General features: G+C 48.6%; 2 protein-coding genes across 4 annotated transcripts; one reads left to right on the forward strand and one right to left on the reverse strand.

Annotated features, from left to right (window-relative positions):
- Nucleotides 1-1,377: 1,377 nt before the first annotated feature.
- On the forward strand, nt 1,378-3,263 carry gemin6 (gem (nuclear organelle) associated protein 6). Its single transcript, XM_069722050.1, has 2 exons — nt 1,378-1,588; nt 2,457-3,263. Exons 1-2 carry the CDS (start codon nt 1,458-1,460, stop codon nt 2,842-2,844), a joined length of 519 nt encoding a protein of 172 aa, XP_069578151.1. The 5' UTR covers nt 1,378-1,457; the 3' UTR covers nt 2,845-3,263.
- Nucleotides 3,264-4,489: 1,226 nt separating this feature from the next.
- Nucleotides 4,490-20,665, reverse strand: LOC138634841 (son of sevenless homolog 1-like). Of its 3 annotated transcripts, XM_069722018.1 has the most exons (23): nt 19,822-20,665; nt 17,721-17,846; nt 16,337-16,468; nt 15,814-15,978; nt 15,491-15,700; nt 15,217-15,360; nt 14,234-14,344; nt 13,858-13,956; nt 12,923-13,050; nt 9,443-10,104; nt 9,176-9,257; nt 8,723-8,839; nt 8,538-8,641; nt 8,129-8,351; nt 7,920-8,039; nt 7,655-7,817; nt 7,361-7,478; nt 7,020-7,192; nt 6,821-6,937; nt 6,441-6,714; nt 5,907-5,951; nt 5,388-5,509; nt 4,490-5,125 (listed from the first exon to the last, which is right to left on the reverse strand). In XM_069722018.1, exons 1-23 carry the CDS (start codon nt 19,906-19,908, stop codon nt 4,652-4,654), a joined length of 3,996 nt encoding a protein of 1,331 aa, XP_069578119.1. In that variant the 5' UTR covers nt 19,909-20,665; the 3' UTR covers nt 4,490-4,651. The 3 variants fall into 3 exon arrangements, with proteins under 3 accessions (XP_069578119.1, XP_069578121.1, XP_069578120.1); XM_069722020.1 differs by lacking the exon at nt 17,721-17,846; XM_069722019.1 differs by lacking the exon at nt 5,907-5,951.

Here is a 20,665-nt window from a genome sequence, read left to right on the forward strand (position 1 = left end):
ACTGCAGGGCTACAACCAATGTTATTTTCATCAGCTGTAAATAAGACAATTATCTTTTTAAATAATTCTTCATAAAGTAAACATCATCATCCCCCTAAACCCAAATCAAGATGTTTAAATGTCTTTTTGTCTCACCAGTGAAAAATGGAACAAAAACACTGGAGACAGTCAAATGTTCACGTCTTACAAGCAGCTTCTGTACCAATTTGTGCCATTTTGGCTGTAAAAAAACGATATAAACATTTAAATTTAGAGGTGTTGAGTTTTCCTTTGTTAACTGGGCCGTAGATATTTGGGTTTAAGAATCTTTGAATATAAGAAAAGCTTATTAGGACGTGGTAATAAAGCTCGAGGAGTTCATTTAAAATATTTGGCCAGAAGTTTATTCTGCCTCTTATCTTTTAAGACCAATCCAAATGTCAAATTATTTACCAAAATTTGCAAGTGTGAATGTAAAGTAAATAAAAATGACTACAAACTGACACAAGATAACCATAAAGATGTAAGAAAAAAAGAAAAAAAAACTTAAAAAGGCACAAAAAAATCCTCCAAAAATGACGTAAAATGAATGCAAAATGAGATTAAGTGATGCAAAAGGCACAAACAAATTCAAAAGAGATGTTAACGACTAAAAAAAACAAAAACTTAAGTGATTGTAAATTTATCCTTTTACGCTAAAAAAAAAGTGCAATTATTAAAAGGTTAAGATAAGGACATGAATCTTACTACGCCTGATAATCAGGGTTTTAAACTTGAGTCTTAATGTGATTTTACTCATGGCCCTTCTTTAAACTAAAAAAAAATTACAATCCGAACGGAAACATTGACGTACAAATTCCTTCAAGGGATGTGTCTCATGCAGGATCTAACATGTACTTTGTTAAAAAGTATGAAAGATAGTTATATTAGACACTCAGTCCTTTGAGTCAACAGGCAGGAGATGAACTCATAAAACTGCATTATTTTGTTATGTTGGGGCTTTAAAGGCATTTTCAACAGTTATAAAGGACTGAGTGAGCAACAATTTGTCCAATATGACTCTCCTTATTGATATCAAGGCATTTTGAGAGAGAAAGACAATTATATCACTGTAATTTCGGTGACACTGTTCACTTCCCTTTTCTGCAGGAACTATCATAATTTTATCTCGAATAAACTTGGTGTTGAATTGATTTTAAGTTAATTTTTGTTCCCGTTTTTAAAAGTTCCCCTGCCTTCTGTCTTTGGCATTACGATGCAATTATTTTTCTTCTGCTGCTGTTGGATTGGTTTTATTTTATTTGTATAGCTTTTCATCGAATTTGTCTTATAATGTTTGTGTTTCCGGCCTACAGGGGGCGCTCACGTTGAAAAACAAAGCGGAAGCGGAAGCGGTATTTCAAAGCTCGTGCCGCAGATAGGACGTTGTTGGGTGTTTTGTGTTGATTATTAAGTTTATATTGCTCTCGAGGAACGTGATGCAACGCGGCTGGTGTCTGTTAGGTCCGCTGCAGTGGACCCGTTTCATCGACAAACAGGTGATGGTTAAGGCGGGAAAACACGAGGAGTACTGCGGCTGGCTGCTCACTGTGGACCCGGTGTCCGCCAGGTAACACACACACACACACACACACACACACACACACACACACACACACACACACACACACACACACACACACACAGCTGACATGCATCCTAATCTGTAAACGGAGCAGTTGTTTTTGAGAAAGTACAAATAAAACTGATGGAGCTCGGTGTTTCTAGACTCTGAAAGAAGCTTTTATTTTGAAACTATCATGAGTTTGTTTCTAGACTCTGAAAGAAGCTTTTATTTTGAAACTATCATGAGTTTGTTTCTAGACTCTGAAAGAAGCTTTTATTTTGAAACTATCATGAGCATGTTTCTAGACTCTGAAAGAAGCTTTTATTTTGAAACTATCATGAGTTTGTTTCTAGACTCTGAAAGAAGCTTTTATTTTGAAACTATCATGAGTTTCATTAAAGCGCTTCCTGTGTGACTTTGTAGTAAACAGGTGAGCATTTGTACAGCGTGAGGTCGTGCAGTCCGGATCAATCCTGTACCAAAAGAAACTGAACCGAGCAGGTCTGAAGGTTTTCACACGATCAATAACACGATCAATCAATGACTAACATAATCAATAACTAACATGACAAACAATAAGTAACATAATAATCAATAACGAATGTAATAATCAACAGCTAACATAATAAACAATAACTAAAACAGGGTAAAAACAAAGAGAAAATATATATAAAGTATAAAAACAAGCTGCGACTGTTCGAATGACATCATGAATCCTTTGATCTGATCCGTTTTCAGATGATCAATATACATGAATGTTTTCAGTCATGCTGTAAAAACCTTCAGAACTTCTGGTTCCGGGTCCTGAATGATCCTGATCCAGGAGACCACTGATGTGGTCTGACCCGTTCTCTGGTCTTCTGCCCTGCAGCATGGTCTTGGTGAACTTCTCGGAGGGCAGGACCTCCGTGCAGGTCGTGATGGGTCACGCAGTGGAGGAGGTGAAGGTCCTGCAGGCGGCTGACCAGGAGACAGCGAGGCGTCTCCGGACCTTATTCCTGCCCCCCACGACCCCAATCCTGGTCCCCCACGAGCTGAGCAGGAGGAAGGGGAGCGTCCGCCAGTGGCTGGAGAGGAACCGGATCCCCGTGGAGGAGCAGGGGGACGACCTGAGGGTGGCCGGGGTCCTGACCATCACAGCCCCCTACAGACCTGAGGACTGCTGCAGCTCCAACCAGATCATCCTGGGCCGCATCCAAAAACTGATCCAGGCCCAACCAGGTCCTCCAGAGACTGGTCCTGGTCCTGGTCCAGACTGACACTGTATATCTCAGGGTTGTTAAATCCACCAGTCAGATTGTTGCCTGGCCTCCTGACCAATCAGGGTGCAGCAGCAGCTGTGAGTGACAGCTGGTCTGGATCCAATTATAATCGAAGGTGGAAGCTCCTCCCCCTCAATTTATTTAAAAGGGCACATTTCTTCAAACTGTTTCTCTTCAGATTTATAATGAATAATTATTTTACTTTGATAAATAAAAATTTGTATCAAAATAAAAGTAGCTTAAATCAAACCTTGTAAATCTGATCAGATCAGTTGATCTACTATTATTATTATTTCGCAATAAAAGAGCTGAAGTGGTGATAAGACACGGGTAACACTGCAGGTGACTACTGCTGCCGATGTCCTGTTTAAAAACGAAATGTTTACAAGATGTAAATAAAGACAAATAAAATGTGACTCAACTTATGTTCTGATTGAAAACTCTGAGGAGATTAAAGAGGAAACTGCAGTGAACTGGGGTGAAGTGGACTGAAGTAAAGTAAAAAAAAGAGTGAAGCAAAGTATAGTGGACTGGAGTAAAGTGAAGTGTGCTGCAGTAAAGTAAAGAGATCTGAAGTGAAGTGGATTGAAGTAAAGTGAAGTGGACTGACGTGAAATGAAGGATTGAAGGGAAGAGAACTCAAGGGAAGGGAAGAGAACTGAAGTAAAATGAAGTGCACTGAAGTAAAGTGAATTGAAGTGAAGTAAAGTGGACTGAAGCATAGTGAACTGAAGTGAAATGGATTGAAGTAAAGTGAAGTGGACTGATGTGAAGTGAAGGGAAGAGAACTGAAGTGAAGTAAAGTGGACTGACAAAGTGAACTGAAGTATAGTGAAGTGGACTGACGTGAAATGAAGGATTGAAGGGAAGAGAAGAGAAGAGAACTGAAGTGGAGGCTGTAGCTCAGTTGGTAGAGTGGGTTGCACACTAATCAGAAGGTTGGTGGTTTAATCCCAGCTCCTCCTGTCCACATGCCTAAGTGTCCTTGAGCAAGACACTGAACCCTAAAAAAAAAAAAAAAAATTGCTCCCGATCATCGGTGTGTTGTAAGTTGCTTTGGATAAAAGCGTCAGCTAAATGAAATGGACTGAAGTGACCTGAAGTGTACTGCAGTGAAGAAGACTGAAGTGGACTGGCGTAAAGTGAAGAGCACTGAAATAAAGTAGACTGAAGTGAACCCTGCAGACAATTAGTAGATAAAATAAAGACAGAAGCAGTGGTTTCTGTTGTCCTTCCAGCTCAGTGGTAGAAACACATTTATTCCCTTGTTTTTTAAAGAAGGCGATCAACATGTTTGTTTACATCTTCATTAACATTCAGAGACAAACAACATAAGGTCAACTCGAACCACGACCGTACCTCTGTGGTCCAGTACCTGAAGGCTCTTGACACATCAACACCTCTTCAGTCTGTGGAGCGCTACATTACCCACAATCCTCTCCGCACAAGTCCCGGTTTAATACGAGGTCCGATCAGGTCCAAGATCGTTGACGACAAACAGAAATGAAAACCGACCACAGACAGACAAATGTTGTCAAAAGTTCTCCAAAGTTCTGCAGCTGGACGCCACAGTAAGATTTTCAGAATAAGGGCACATGATTTGTGTTTTATTTTGTCACAGTTCAGACAGGATCAGAACATCCTGATTGGTCAACCAGATATTTGGGTTTTTGTTTTTAAACCCATCGTTTTTTTTTGTTTGTTCTGATCCAATCAGCTGTAGTGTTAGCTGATGCAGCCCCACTTCCTCCACAGGCCATCCAATCAGCTATCTCTGCGCCTTCAGGAAGTCCTGACTGTCCAATCAGAGTGCAGGGGGCATGTCCAGCAGGGGGGCGTGGCCCATAGACTCCCTCTTATAGGTCTTGGGGGGGAGTTTGGGGACACTGTGACGGGGTGGCACAGGGGGACCATCCAAGGGGAGGAGAGGAAGGGGAGGAGAGGGGAGGGGCATCTTCTTGGAGGCAGGGGTGGGGGTAACAGGTGTGGGTGGAGGAAGGGGTGGAGAGGTGGACGAGGCAGCTGCAGCGGAGCAGATGGAGGGGGAGGCAGAGGTGGTGGAGGGGAAGAAGGCCTGAGGGAGCAGGTCACAGCGGGAGCGACCCTGAGGCGGGGGGAGGAGGTGAAGAGGAGAGCTGAGGGGCTCACGAGGAGGAAGGGAGGGGGGGCTGTCAGGCGGAGATGATGACGACAATGATGAGGAATAACGAGGTGGGAGGAGCTTACAGGTGGGCTGACGAGGAGGGACAGCGGGTGGGCTGTCCAACTTTGACATCATCTGTTGGGGGAGGAGAACAGGAGGTGGGAGGGAGAAAGAGTCAGTGGGGAGGTCAGACAGGTGCACATGAAGTTCAACTGTAGTCAATTCACTATTCTCATGTTCTCATCATGTTCAGTGAAAATGAAGTCACTATTGATAATAGTGACAGTAGTAATATTATTGATAGTAGTGACCGTGGTGATAATAGTGACAACAGTGATAATATTGATAGTAGTGACAGTAGTGATGGCGGTGCCAGATGTGAGGATAGTGATGGTACCTTGGAGGGGGACGACTCAGCAGGAGCAGACTCTGGTCGTCTGCGAGGAGGAACAGGAGGAGGAACAGGCGTGTCCTCGGAACCCCGACTGAAACTCACCATGGAGGAGACCGAGGAGGACCCTGAGACCAGCCAGGACAGACACACTGTTAGAGGTACTGAGAAAACACACAGTGGAACCTAACAGAACACAGTGGAACACACAGTAGAACCCGAGAGAACACTGACTAAAACCTGAGAGAACACGCAGTGGAACCTGACAGGTGAGTGAGTGAGTGAGTGAGTGAGTGAGTGAGTGAGTGAGTGAGTGAGTGAGTGAGTGAGTGAGTGAGTGAGTGAGTGAGTGAGTGAGTGAGTGACAGTTGACTGACAGGTGACTGACTGACAGGTGAGTGCATGACAGCTAAATGACAGGTGACTAACAGGTGAATGCGTGACAGGTGACTGAAAGGTGAGTGACAGGTGAGTGTGATGTGTGTGATGAGCAAATGTACGGAGAGTCAGGAGGGGCATACTAACGTGGACCGTGAGGCAGAGAGACCACAGCAAAAATACTGTCGCAGGCTGCAGAGTGAAAAGGAGAAACACTGTGAGAGGAGGAGGAAGAGGAACAGAGGAGGAGGAGAGAGAAGGAGGAACAGATTAGGAGGAGGAAGAACAGAAGGGGAAGACGAGAGGAAGAGGAACAGAGGAGGAGGAGAGAGAAGGAGGAACAGATTAGGAGGAGGAAGAACAGAAGGGGAAGACGAAAGGAAGAGGAACAGAGGAAGAGGAACAGAGGAGGAGGACGAGAGAGAAGGAGGAACAGATTAGGAGGAGAAGGATCAGAGGAGGAGGAGGAGGAGGAGGAGGAGAGAGAGAAGCAGGAACAGATTAGGAGGAGGAGGAGGAGGAACAGAGGAGGAGGGAGGAGGAGGAGGAGTTTAGTGGGTTAGTTTCAGTGACTGGTGGGTGTGTGGTCAGTGGGCGGAGTTAGTGTGAAATGTTAGTGTCAGTGACCGGTCAGCGGGCGGAGTCAGTGACGGGTGTGTGTGGTTCGTGGGCAGGTCTTACTGGAGTGGAAGGGGCTACTGGGACCCTGCGGCGAGTCGAAGACGCTGCCTACGTCTGTGGAGCTGGAGGCCGCGGAGGCAGGGGGTGGAGTCAGAGGGGTCCGGGGGGAGTTGGGGGCGGAGACCGCCCCCCCCTCGGCTTCGCTGTCAGGGATGCGGCTGTAGCTGATCTTCCTGGGCTCGTTCTGCAGAGGTGTCGGGTGGCGCATGGTGCCGGGCCTCGCCGAGGTGGGCCGGATCCCCGGTGACTTCAGAGGACAGGTGTACTTCTTCACCTGCAGTGGGGGAGGGGCACGTGAGCGTCCTCACGGTGCTACTCACAGATTACATGCTGACCTCAAACATGACGAGGCGTCGCCGTGGTGACGCTCGCACACTTACGAAGCGAGGTAAGGAGCGGGCGTTGCGCGGCTCGATCTCCAGAGACTTGTTGAACAGGTGATCAGCGAAGTCCTTCTCCGACAGGTCCTCCATCGGGTTCAGGTTCTCGAAGAACTTCTGCTCCACAAACAAACAACACACTTCAGCTCACCGAGTTAACTCGTCACTGTAAACATGAAGTGACGTCGCCCTGACTGACCCTGATGTCATTCTCCCCCCGCAGACAGTACGGCTGGTTCTGGTACTGTTGGATCTCCCCGGTGATCTCCGCCACCTTCCTCCTCTTACTGAAGTTTATCAGGTCTTTACCGTGACGACGCAGGAAGTCCGGGTTCCCCTCCTCCGTCTTCAGGATGTTGGTCAGGTAGATACCTGTCTCACACACACACACACACACACACACACACACACACACACACACACACACACACACACACACACACACACACACACACACACACACACACACACAGGTGTTGGTTGTTTGACCCCTGACCCCTGTACTTCCTGTTTCCCATGTCCCTGGAAAGTGGAGCGTACCAAAGAAGGGGACACAGGGGGGGTTGATTGAGCGCAGTTTAGCGAGATACTTCTTGTAGTGGTCCTCGCTGAGCTCGTGAGCCTCCTCCAGGATCTTCCTCTGCCGACTGGGGATTTGCTGCAGAAAAACACCGAAAAAAATAAATATCACATCTGAGTCATAACGGAGCTCATTACTGTTTGATTTAGTTTTGGATTTATTATGACTGATGATGATGATGATGGTGAAGAGCAGGCGTGGAACAGGTGTGTCTGTGTGCAGACAGGTGAAGACGCCTGGATCTGTGTTGTTACCTCGAATGTGTGGTCCAGTCTGTAGACCGGTGAGGAGTTCATGGCGCTGACGACCTCCAGAACTCCGTTAAAGTTGTTGAGTTCCTGAAACACCTGCAAGATCTCGATGATCCGAGAAACGACGGCGACCCGCTCCTCCAGGTTCTCCGTTTCTACGATACATCTGCAGACAGGCAGCAGGTAACATCAGCTGACTGCACAAGCTCACCTGCACCTCCCAGTGTGTATTGAGTGATGTCAGAATGATGTCAGAATGATGTCTTACTTTTCGAACCACAGTGTGAGGTTGGTGGTGTGTCGGATCATCCGCAGCAGGTTGGGGGAGTGAAGCTCTTTGTCCTCTTTGGTCCACACACTGCCAACCAGCTCAGACGGCTGCACTGCCCTGCAGGTGAGGTCAGAGGTCACAGTGGTGTGTGAGACAGGTGTGTGTGTGTGTGTGTGTGAGACAGCTGTGTGTGACAGGTGTGTTACCTGTAAAAGTCGGATTCGAGCAAAGTGAGCTGGCGGGCGATCTCGATGGGGTGAAGGGTCATGAGGTCGAATTGCTCTGTGTTTCCTGGTTTACAGGTGTGCCACTCGATGGGAGGAGGAGAGTTCTGGAAGGTGATGCTGTGACTGGGCCCGCTCACCTGAACCTGCTTCTTCCTCTGGATGATCTTAGTGATTGACTCCACCCACTTCCTCATCGCTTTACCTGCGATACAAACCATCATTCACATGTTTACTGTGATACAACCTGATACCGTCACACCGTAGCTGTCTGAACACCAGTACAACTGGATCAGTACCGGTGCCGATTAGCAGTACCGTTATTGATAGTTATTGATCCTACTCCTCATCATTTGGTACAGAAAATAAAGGTGTTCTGACAGATGTGTACCTCTGACTGAAGCGATGAAGTCTTCCAGTCGACTCAGCAGGTGAGCGTCTCTCTCGAAGTCGTAGAAGTGATGCTCCACCCAGTGCCGACACACATTCAGCACTCTGCAGGAGGAAAGGAGGTCAGAGAGGAGCGAAGACTCTGAGGTCGGTCATGTGACTCCTCCAGCAGGAAGCGGTGTTTACCTGAGCTGCACCGGCTGAACAAACTCTTTACGGAACCGTTTGAGTTCAGCGCTGAGCGGCTGCTCCCCCCCCTCCATCTGATCCACGTCAGGCGGCCTCGGCTCTGGGATCTCAAACCTGTAAACACAACACACCTCAGACCGGCACAGGGACCAGAGACCAGTATCTGGACCTGAGACCAGGACCTGAGACCGGCATCTGGACCCGAGACCGACAACCAGACCTCAGACAAACATCTGGACCCAAGAACGGCACCGGGACCTCCGTCCTTCAGAGACCTGCTCTACCCTCCGGTCTCTGGTCTAATCTGGGTGGAGAAGATTTGTCCTGCAGCACAATCATGAGCCCAAACACACCTCACAAATGAGTTTCTGTCTTGAAGGACTCTGGTTAAACCAGTTCTGAACACTGAGGCCGACCCGTCCGTGGTTCTAGTTAAACATGTGCGCTCACCTCTCCATGAGCAGGTCCAGCAGCTCCTGAGGTTTACAGAAAGACCGGTAGGTGGTCAGGAAGGTCCGCACGAAGTTCGGATCTGAAGAACAAAACAGAGCCACGAAGATCAGAGATCGTAGACAATCTTTGCACTCAGGACCAGGACCGTTTTCAGAGATGAATGATAAACGACTAAATAAAGCTTCTTTTTCACTACTGGTCCTGAATATAAAACACCTGTGTGACATCACTGTATTTAAACACCTGTGTGACATCACGCCTCACCTGCGTACATGTGAAAGGTCAGTCTCTCGATCAGTTTCAGGACCGTCCCTGCTTTGATGATGGGGATCCCGGACTTGGACTGGACGTTCTCCTCGAACACAACGTTCTCCTCGGAGTCAGGTTCTGCGAAGCGGTACACGTCGGCCCCCGGCAGTCTCATCTGCTCCTCCTTCTCCTCTTGCAGCATGGCCGAGTCCAGCATGCGCTCCAGCGTGCTGCGGTACTGCAGCGAGATCAGCGCCGCCATCCATCCGTTCTTCTCCTCGGCGGACTTGGCGGCGAACACCACGCTGTTGCCGTCCTTCAGGATGATCTCGAAGGCGTGTCGGTACTCGCCCTCCTTGTCATCCTTGTCGTTGATCTGGACTTTCCGCATGAAGAACTTTTCTTTGAGCCGGTACTCTGCGGCAGAGCCGGCGCCTGGCAGCCGCGGCGGGCCGTGGTTGGACTTGCAGCAGATCATCAGGCCATCGAACAGGAAGATGTGGCGCTCGTGTTTGGCGCCGACGCGGGTCAGCGTGCCCTCCATGATGAACTCATTGCAGCACTGGCCGATGTCCTTCCCCTCCCAGCCGTCGATGTTCTTCTGGATCTCGTTCATCTTCTTGATGGCCAGGTGCTTCCCCTTCATCTGGTGGCTGTAGAAACGACACGCCGACTCGCTGCACACCAACGAAGAAGAGTCAGAGCACAGGAGAAGAAGAGGAGTTAGTGAGGAGGACCTGACGAGGCTCAGGATCAGGGTGGAGGTCTGATTTTTTTTTTTTTTTTGGGGGGGGGGGGGGTTAGTTCTACGCCCAAAACTGGTCTCATCAGGACCGCCTTGAAATTAAAGGAACAGTTCGTCCAACAGCTGCTGCTCCACCTGTGAGGAGGGAGGGAGAAGGTGGAGGACAGGTGGAGGAGAAGAGAGGAGAGGAGAGGAGAGGAGAGGAGAGGAGAGGAGAGGAGAGGAGAGGAGAGGAGAGGAGAGGAGAGGAGAGGAGAGGAGAGGAGAGGAGAGGACAAGTGGAGGTTTGCTGTCCACCTGTCTCCTGCGTGTGATTAGACGTTAGCCACAGACGTTCATCTATAAACTGAATGGATCAATCAGATCCATCCATCGATAAATCAACTTTTAAAGTTTGTTTCTCTCAGATTTGAATCAGTTCGACTTTTCGCCTCCGTCCACCTGACAGGTGAGACAGGATTGTTGTACAGGTGAGCCTCGGACTGTCACAATAAAAGACCTCTAAAATGTGTAGTTTGATCTGTCGTCAGGAGACACAAACACCTGGTCTGACAGCTGATCAGGTTATTGAGCGGTCTGCTGCTCATTAATACCAACAGGGAGTTCATCATTATGGTTCACTGCATGTTCCTGTACTGACAGAACACACTCGGTTTTAGAACATAAGTAGAACATGTGGAACATCAGGAAGGAACATTTAACATTTTAACACTGAGAGAAATAAACTTCCTGTTTTTACTTCAACACAACATGTTGACTTTACATTTCAGGAAAAGGTCAAAAGGTAAGTGAGTAAGCAGGTCGATCAGATCGATAGATACACACATGGATAGACACCTCTCCCCCCCTCACCACACACACACACACACACACACACACACACACACACAAAACAGGGTGAACTGTTCATTGGGTTGGTTTTCTACATGTTCATCATGTGACATTTGGGTCAGTTCTGATTGGACGACGTGTTTAGGCTCTGTACAAACCGGTGAGCACGTCCAAGAGGATGTGAGGTCACAGCAGGAAGACCTCCAACCTCAGCTCGGAAAAACAGCTGCACTGTGACATACAGACACAGTGACATCATCATCACAGTGACGTCAGGAAGTCTGAAAACTGATGGTCAGAAATGAGCGGACTGCTCCATTATTAGAGAGTCTGTTGTTACAGCTGGATAATCAGTTTACAGTTAAACCCCTGAAGTATGCAGCAGATGGAGGCTTTCACCAGGCTCCACCCCTAACAACCAGCAACAACCACCACTACCAACAACCCCCAATAACCAACCACCAACCAACAACCTCCAACAATCAACAACCACCTCTACTAACAACTAACAACAACTAACAACCACCTCTACCAACAACCAACTCTACCAACAACCACCTCTACCAACAACTAACAACCACCTCTACCAACAACCAACAACAACTAACAACCACCTCTACCAACAACCTCCAACAACTAACAACCACCTCTACCAACAGCTTCCAACAACCACCTCTACCAACAACCCCCAGCAACAACCTCCAACATACAGCAACAACCAAAAACCACCTCGACCAACAACGTCTACCAACAACAACATACAACAACCTCCAACAACCAACAACCAGCAGCAACCACCTCCACCAACAACAACCACCAACCACCTCCACCAACAACCTCCTCCACTTACATGACTTACAAGTCATCACATTCTTTTTTTATTTACATTTATTTACACAGCATTACTACTGTTTTGGAAACAGGGTTGTAACTCCACCATCCTCCATCTACCTATCTACCTCCGCCAGCCTCCATCTACGTCCACCGGCCTCCATCTACGTCCAACATCCTCCAACTACCTCCACCATCCTCCATCTACCTCCAAAATCCTCCAACTACCTCCACCATCCTCCATCTACGTCCACCGGCCTCCATCTACGTCCACCGGCCTGCATCTACCTCCACCACCCCCCACCAGCCTCCATCTGCCTCCACCAGCCTCCATCTACCTCCACAAGCCTCCATCTACCTCCACAAACCTCCATCTACCTCCACAAACCTCCATCTACATTCCACCCCTTGGCCTCCCTCCTGCATAACAAACACTGAGCTGCTGCAGTAACACAAAGAAAGAAAAAAGTAACTTCACCTACGTCCTCATGTCCACCTGTCAGTCAACCAGCCACCTGTCCTCCTCCTCTTTGTCGTCGTCCAGGTGATCAAAGTAATGAAGTTAAAACTTTATTGAACTCGGCAGCAGTTTTCCTCTCTGTGCCTCTCAGCTCTTTTCTTTCTAACAGAGAACAATAAGCAGCAGAGAAGCTCCGCCCACATGATGACGCTACTTCCTCCTAACACCCCCCACCCCCACCTGCGACCCCAACGACCCTCCCCTCCCCATCCTGGTTTATTTTGGTCCAAAGGGAAACACAGAGGATGGGAGGAGTCCCAACTGAGTGTGTGTGTGTGTGTGTGTGTGAGACTCAGTGTATGTTTGGTGTGTGGACAGTACTGTATGTTTGTTGAACTCTTGTGTGTGTATTATTGAGTGTGTCCCTGACCTCTTGCCGTTTGTGTGTCAGTAGTTTGTGTATCTGCCGGTTCTGTTTAGGTAATCTTTTCAGTGTTTGGTTCTCGGTTCTGGTGTAAGACCATCTGAGTTAGACTTAAAGTCCAATCACTCTGGTGGTGTCTGTACTGAACTGGTCTGTACAGGTGTTTGTACAGGTGTGCTTACAGGTGTGTGTACAGGTACGTACCTGAGTCTCCTCTTGGCGAGGCTCCTGGAGCAGATCCTCTCCATGCTGCTCTGCAGGTTGAGCAGAGCTGTGATGGCCTGTTTCAGACACTCTTTATCCTCCTCTTCCTCACTCTTCTCCTCCAGTTGCTATGAAAACACATGGGGGTGAGTCATCAGGAGCACCTGTACAGGTATTCTTTCTTTAACATCAGCTGCAGATGAGCAGACTGCAGACCGTTCATGGTCTGACGAAACCTAACTGAATAGATATCAATGAACCAGGACAGAACCAGGACCTGGACCTGATCCAGAACCCCACCTTTTAAACTGCTGCAAGAGACTGTGCTGACCCTTAGAGTCCAGGATCAGAACCAGATCAGGCTAAACCTGCTGCCCCCCCTCGCACCCCCTTCAGCTGTGAAATAATCTGCAGAACATGACTGGAAGTATTTCAGAGATTTAACCTCAGCAGGGACAAAGCAGCTTATAGCTGCACTGTGGAAAGTCCAAGACCAGGACCGGGACCGGGGCCGGGACCAAGACCAGGACCAGGACCAGAGGATACTGGTCTGACTGGAAACTAACTGCAGAAACCAGTGAAAGACCTGTCAATCAATCTGTGTCACAGCAGCTGAACTCTGCAGGTGGGCGGGACTACACTTGGACATTCGGCTCACTGATTGGTAGATTTTTTTATTTTAAGATGAATCAGATGAGCCAATATTTATTTACTTCTGTCAATAATGTGTCTCTATGGCGACTGAACCATCCACAAGCAGCAGGACTGGACGTGGTTCAGTTGTAGAGGTGTCGGACAGGTGTAGAACAGGCGCAACATAGCTTAGGACAGATGTAACAGACATAGGACAGCTGTAACACAGGCGTAGGACAGATGTAACAGACATAGGACAACTCTAACACAGATGTAGGACAGGCGTTGGATGGGTGTCTCACCTTGAGGATCTCAAACAGGTGCAGACAGTGGTAAACAGGAGTGAGCAGCAGTCTGGGCAGAACATACTGAACAGCTTCTTTAAAACCTTCACAGATGGACTGAAGAGACAGAGACGGACATCATCTTTATCATCATCATTATCATCATCATCAGTGTTGTTGACTCTCAGCAGGATGTAACTTTTACTGAAGTTTTAAATCAGAGCTGCTCACTGATCATCTTCATACTGTTACTGACAAACACTGACTGAGAGGGACACACACACACACACCTGCTGACTGACAGGGACACACACCTGCTGACGGAGGCTGGTTCACCTCCACCTGACCCAGACAGACAGGTGTGTGATGTCAGAGGCCAGGGGGCAGGGCTCACCTGGAGGTGGAAGGAGGCTCCTGGTTTGGACACCTGACTCAGGAAGTGTTCGTGGAAACCAGAGCGCAGGATGTCCTGAGTGTACGTCTCGTAGGGGTCAAAGGCCAGCTCCTGTCAATCAAACACACATCAGGAGTCAGACAACAGCTGGTATATTTTATTTTCTGCTGTTTTATTTTATTTATTTAATATATTTATTTCATTTTTATTTTCTGTTATTGTTATATTTTATTTAGTTTAGTTTAGTTTTATTTTGCTTTGCTTCGTTTTGTTTTGTGCGACCGGGACTTCAATAGTTTTATACGTCGTAGATTCTGTTGGATGTATTGATTGATTGATTAATTGGGTACCGGTACATCTGGTCTACCTGTGTTTAATAACCGTCCTGTTGGTCCTTTCCCTACAAACGTGAGATCTGTGTGTCTCTCAGTGTGTTCTGATCCGTTCTGGCTGCTTTCAGCTGTGCGTTTTGTCTCCTGATCCTGTTGGAGGACCGTGACCTGTGACTTAGACAGAGCTATGTGACACTGGGCAGCACATTTGGCTCCTTGATATTCTTCAGATTTCAGTGAGCTGATTCAAGGCTCCCTGTGTCAGACACAGCAATCAGAACCTGAACCAGAACTGGACCTCCACAGTGTTCCACAGAACCCGTCCTCCTCCTTGTTCCACAGCAGGTATGATGTTTAGTTCTTGGAGAACTTCAACTTTTTCACCTGGCATGCTGTTCAGCAGTGTAATTTAGTAGGCGTACAGTGACTGGTGTTAGATTGTTGTGTTATGAAGTTATAACTGTGAGGAAGAAGGTCATACAGGAAACAGAGGAATCTTTAAATGGTCACCTGGATGTAACTACAGTTCTGTGAGTGCCTATAGTTTCCTACATGACGGGGTGGTACAGGACGGTTATTAAACACAGGTAGACCAGATGTACCGGTACCCAATTAATCAATCAATCAATACATCCATACAGGTGTACACACCTCAGCCAGGTCCTCAAAGCAGCTGCCCACCAGAGGATGAGGACTTCCTTCATCCGTCATCTCCACCGTGTCCTCGATCAGGCCGAGCAGCTTCACTGTCACCTCGTGGATATCTACGATTCGACTGAAGATACTGTCCACGTCCTGCAGATCAATAACACCAATTAGATCAATATCACAGATCAAATCAATATAACTGATCAGATAGGTGACTGATCAGACAGGTTATTGATCAGACATGTCAGTGATCAATGAGGTTATTGATCATACGTACGTGCTGGGAGTAGAGCATGTGGCTGGAGATGAAGGGCTCCCTGAACACCTTGATGAGCAGGTTGAGCTGTCTCAGGTAACGTCGGCCGTCTGCCATGAAGCTCCGCACCTGCTCATAGTAACTCTGATCCTCATTGGCTGATGGCTCCTCGTCCATCAGTGGGAAGCCGCTGATGTCCTCCTCATCCTGGTGGAACATGTCCATCAATACCTGCAGACAGGTGAGGCGGACAGGTCAGGTGTGTATATTACAGTTTGTGTGAGTGTGAATTACAGTGTGTTACAGTTTGTGTGTCACAGTTTGTATAAGTGTGTATCGGGGACCTTGTCGGCACACATCGCCACGGTGATGTCCTGCTGAGAGATCTCGTAGTGTCGGATGTTCCTCACGTAGTTTCCTGCCAGTTTAAGGATGTCAGCAGAGATGTACTCCAACACGGCCACCATGTACACCGACACCTGGTGGTCGATCTTATAGCCCAGCACCTCCTGCACACAAGCCACAGAGTCGGAGCAGGGCATTGTGGGAAACAGCCAAAGCAGGGCATCATTACATTTCATTTAGCTGACGCTTTTATCCAAAGCAACTTACAACACACCGATGGTACACCATCGGGAGCAATTTTAGGGTTCAGTGTCTTGCTCAAGGACACTTAGGCATGTGGACCGGAGGAGCTGGGAATTGAACCACCAACCTTCCGATTAGTGTGCAACCCACTCTACCAACTGAGCCACAGCCTCCCACAATCATGGTAAACAGAGTCAGAGCAGGGCATCGTGGGAAGCAGAGTCAGAGCAGGGCATCATGGGAAGCACGATGTGTGTGAGTTTGATGATGAAGATGCACCTTGAGCAGGGGGTGGATCTTATCGACGGGCAGAGCCAGCGGGTTCCTCCTCTTCCGCTTCTCGATGGCGGCCTGAGCATCAGCGATCGCCCACTTATCGATGGGGTAAGGAAAACTCTTCTGGACCCGCTCCTAAACAGAACCGTGGAAGACCAGGTGAGGACAGGAATCAGACTAAACTAGTCCAAACATCTGGACCGATGTGATCCAAATATTTGGACTAATCAGGGTCAAAAATATAGACTTACGTAATATAAACATCTGGACTAATCAGGTCTAAGCACCTGGACCGATGTGGTCCACAAATCTAGATTGACGTGGTCCACACACCTGGACTGACTTGGTCTAAACATCTGGACTGATCAGGTTCAAACACCTGGACTGACGTGGTCCAAACATCTGAACTGATCAGGTCCACACATATGAATTGATGTGGTCCAATGAAACCAGGTTTCTGGGTCAACAGGACACACCTGTGCTTTGCTCTGATTGGACAGCTGTCTGTCCATGTATGTACTACAACCAATCAGCTGCTGTGTGTATTCTGACATGTCTGCAGCTGGATCACATGAACATGATGATGTCATGATCAGCTGACTGCTCTGACAGCTCTGATTGGTTGTTTACTGCAGGTTTCTGTCTCAGTGTGATCACCTGACTTGACACATCACCAAACAGGAACACGCCACACATGATCTGAGCCTGAGGAGCAGTGAGGGCTCAGAGGTCAGGGGTCAGAGGTAAGGGTGGGGTAAAACACCAGCAGTGCGTGGTGTTTTTCAGACAGCACCTCATTATCACTGCATCCTCCATCAGCTGGAAACAAGAAGCACCAGACCAATCACATTGGAGCCTCCGTGATGTTATCACCACAGACACGTCTCTTCAGCTGCCTTCAAATTAACTTTATTCAAACAAACTGAATGAATGTGAATGTAAACAGACTGTAGTTTTATTAGTCTGTGGAAACAGTGATTTGCAACATAAACTAAGAAACGAACAAAACAGATCTGTCCACCGCTCACGCCGCATTAAACAGCTGTGATCATGAGGTGTTCTGACCGCAGCCTGGTTCTGACACTGTGGGTCCAGTCTGTCACTGATACCTGAAAAACTGCGGTTCTGTTGGGTTCAGAACGCTGAGTGACAGACTGGAACGGTGTGTGATTGACAGTGGAGTGTCTGTGGGAGGAGCCAACAGCCTGAACTGACCTTAACAGAAAGTGAAGGACATGAAGAGACGACGACATCATCATCATCATCATCATCAGTGTAGAAACAATTAGCTGATTTTTTTTTTTTTATCAGAGTCTCTGAGGAGTCTTCATCACCTCACAAATCAGTGAGTTGTGTGTTGAGTGTCTGTGTGTACTGAGTTTTGTACCTCCACATCCTGCACACTGCGAGGTTGAGCCTGACACAACATGCTGAGCAGCAGCAGGATTAGTTCCTCGATGTACTGCAGCGCCTCCTGCTGGGACACCAGGTTAGGATGCACCTGGTGCAGTACCTGTAACACACACACACACACACACACACACACACACACACACACACACACACACACACACACCTCAGTGTTTGCCTTTTATTAATTTATTTGATCAAAATCAAAGTGAACCGTGAGTAGCTGCAACATGAACGGACGCACAACAAAGACACACAACGAGGCTGTGAGCACAGAGCGCCAGTCACACCTGTAGAACGTGTAGAACGTGTGTCACACCTGTAGCGCGTCAGTCACACCTGGATGAGATAAGTTTCACTGATTTCTTCAAATCAATTAATCTGCTGATTGATTTCATGTGTCGTCAATAAAGAGAACCTGAGCTGCAATAAAACGACAATGACTATTTTACAAGAATTGCTTCCTGATCAATTAAGTGATCGATCAGCTCCAATCACACGTTGGCTTCAAAGGAAGCTTTAAACAGAGGAAACAGGAAATGGACACACAGGAGGTAGATAAAGTGACCAACTCTGAAGATGATGTCACAGACATGTAAACATGACGTACTGTCCCTTTAACAGTTTACTGTAACACAGCGTCACACTCACACCTGTGTGCAGGTGGGTTTACTGTAAATACTGACCTGCAGAGTTCTGTTTGACCGACAACAAACTCACTTCACCCACAACACCTCAGCCTGCTGTCTCAGACAGACTTCACTGGAGCTCTTTAAAGAGGATGAAGCTCCTTCAGCTGTAATACCACCAAGGGCCACTAGAGACTCCATTTGACTTTTCTCATGAGATACAGAGAGGGGGCGGGGCCTTGCTGCATGCCAGGGCTGCCAAGTGTAACACTCTGATCTACACCTCAGTATATCCCACAATGCATTTGTGTGTGTACCTTCTCTAGGGATGGCACCAGCAGGCCTGTGTGTGTAAGTTATGTATATTGTGCAATGTGTGCATTACATTACATTTAGCTGACGCTTTTATCCAAAGCGACTTACAACGTGCCGATGGTACACCATCGGGAGCAATTTAAGGTTCAGTGTCTTGCTCAAGGACGCTTGGGCATGTGGGCGGGAGGAGCTGGGGATTGAACCACCAACCTTCTGATTAGTGTGCAACCCAGTCTACCGACTGAGCTACAGCCTCCCTCCCAGGGCCACAGAGAGACTGACCATTCACACCTAAGGGCAATTTCTAGAACCACCAATTAACCTGAGGTGCATGTTTTTGGATGTTGGGAGGAAGCCGGAGTACCCGGAGAGAACCCACGCAAGCACAGGGAGAACATGCAAACGCCGCACAGAAAGACCCAGGACCGGATTCGTACCCAGAACCTTTTTGCTGTGAGGCGACAATGCTAACCACTGCACCACTGTGCCGCCCTGTGCATGTGTTTGTTGTGTAGTGTGTATGTTGTGTAGTGTATGTTGTGTACCTTCTCCAGGGAGGACACCAGCAGGCCTGTGTGTGTGTATGTTGTGTAGTGTGTGTATGAGGTGTGTGTGTGTGTGTGTGTGTGTGTTGTGTAATACGTGTGTACCTTCTCCAGGGACGGCACCAGCAGACCTGTGTGTGTGTGTATGTTGTGTAGTGTGTGTGTATGAGGTGTAGTGTGTGTGTGTGTGTGTGTGTGTGTGTTGTGTAATACGTGTGTACCTTCTCCAGGGACGGCACCAGCAGGCCTGTGTGTGTGTGTGTATATATGAGGTGTAGCGTGTGTGTGTGTGTGTGTGTGTGTGTGTGTGTGTGTGTATGTGTGTGTGTGTGTGTGTGTGTATATGTTGTGTAGTGTGTGTGTGTGTGGGTGTGTAGTGTGTATGTTGTCCACATGTGTGTGCCTGTGCGTGTGTAGGCCTGTGTGTGTGTGTGTGTGTGTGTGTGTGTGTGTGTGTGTGTGTGTGTGTGTGTGTGTGTGTGTGTGTGTGTGTGTGTGTGTGTAGTATGTGTGTGTACCTTCTCCAGGGACGGCACCAGCAGGCCTGTGTGTGTGTGTGTGTGTGTGTGTGTGTGGTATGTGTGTGTACCTTCTCCAGGGACGGCACCAGCAGGCCTCTCCATTTCGGTGCGTTGTCCTCGCTGAAGAAGTCGTACTGCAGCTGCGCCGCCTGCATGGCTGCTGCGGGGGTCTGCGGGTCTGAGCGCCGCAGCCGGACACACACGCACGGTTTCCCGGTTTACATGAAAGCTGTGAGGGTCTGTCTGGGTCCAGCAGGGCGGGTGAAGCCGAGAGCCTCAGAGCATCCAGGACGATCCTCGAGAACAGCCGCCGGCACTGCGACCATCCTCGGCCGCGACACGGAGAGCTGGCCGCGGCCAGATGCTCCACAGCTAGCCGTTAGCTCCTCGGCTAGCAGCTAGCGGTTGGGTGTAGTTCCTCTCACCGGGATGAGAGCATGCTGGGTCCGCTCCGCACCGTCGGCACCGGGACGCAGCTCAGCTGGTTGCCGGGTGTTAGCCTGTTAGCATGTAGCTCTCCCGCTGACGTTAGCGGCAGGTCGCCTACATCAGCAGCCGGTTGGATACCGAGCTGACAGGTTACCGGCCGCTGTGTTACCGTCAGGCTGGGCGGCGGGCGGACTCCGACGGTTACCGGGCGATCGGTGTGGTGGATCAGCGGGCTCCTCGGTGCTCGGCGCTCCGCTCCGCTGCTAACATTTCACCGACATACAGGCTCTCCAGGCGGGGCGGCTCTGTCACTCCGACCCCGCGGCTCCAGGACGTGTCCGCTCCCCTGGCTCTGTCCCCAAGACTCTCTCTGACGGCGGCTCCGGCCCCGGGCCCCTGAACGGCGGACAGTCACCGAGCTAACCGCAGGCAGTTGTTGTGACTCCGGTGTGCTTTACCGTAGACGGTGGAACGGCTGGGCGT

This window comes from Brachyistius frenatus, unplaced genomic scaffold, assembly GCF_029030835.1.
Source record: "Brachyistius frenatus isolate BFR_SWC_R1_liver_20210118 unplaced genomic scaffold, ASM2903083v1 Contig_281, whole genome shotgun sequence".
NCBI classification, from domain to species: Eukaryota; Metazoa; Chordata; class Actinopteri; family Embiotocidae; genus Brachyistius; species Brachyistius frenatus.

Excerpts from the sequence above, each read along its gene's own strand:
- gemin6 (XM_069722050.1), top strand. The coding sequence starts at position 1,458 with ATGCAACGCGGCTGGTGTCTGTTAGGTCCGCTGCAGTGGACCCGTTTC. Across the intron at positions 1,589-2,456 it reads GTGGACCCGGTGTCCGCCAG|CATGGTCTTGGTGAACTTCT; the intron begins GTAACACACACA and ends TCTGCCCTGCAG.
- LOC138634841 (XM_069722018.1), bottom strand. The coding sequence starts at position 19,908 with ATGCAGGCGGCGCAGCTGCAGTACGACTTCTTCAGCGAGGACAACGCA. Across the intron at positions 10,105-12,922 it reads CTCGCCAAGAGGAGACTCAG|CGAGTCGGCGTGTCGTTTCT; the intron begins GTACGTACCTGT and ends GTTGGTGTGCAG. Across the intron at positions 8,352-8,537 it reads CTTCATCGCTTCAGTCAGAG|GTAAAGCGATGAGGAAGTGG; the intron begins GTACACATCTGT and ends TTTGTATCGCAG.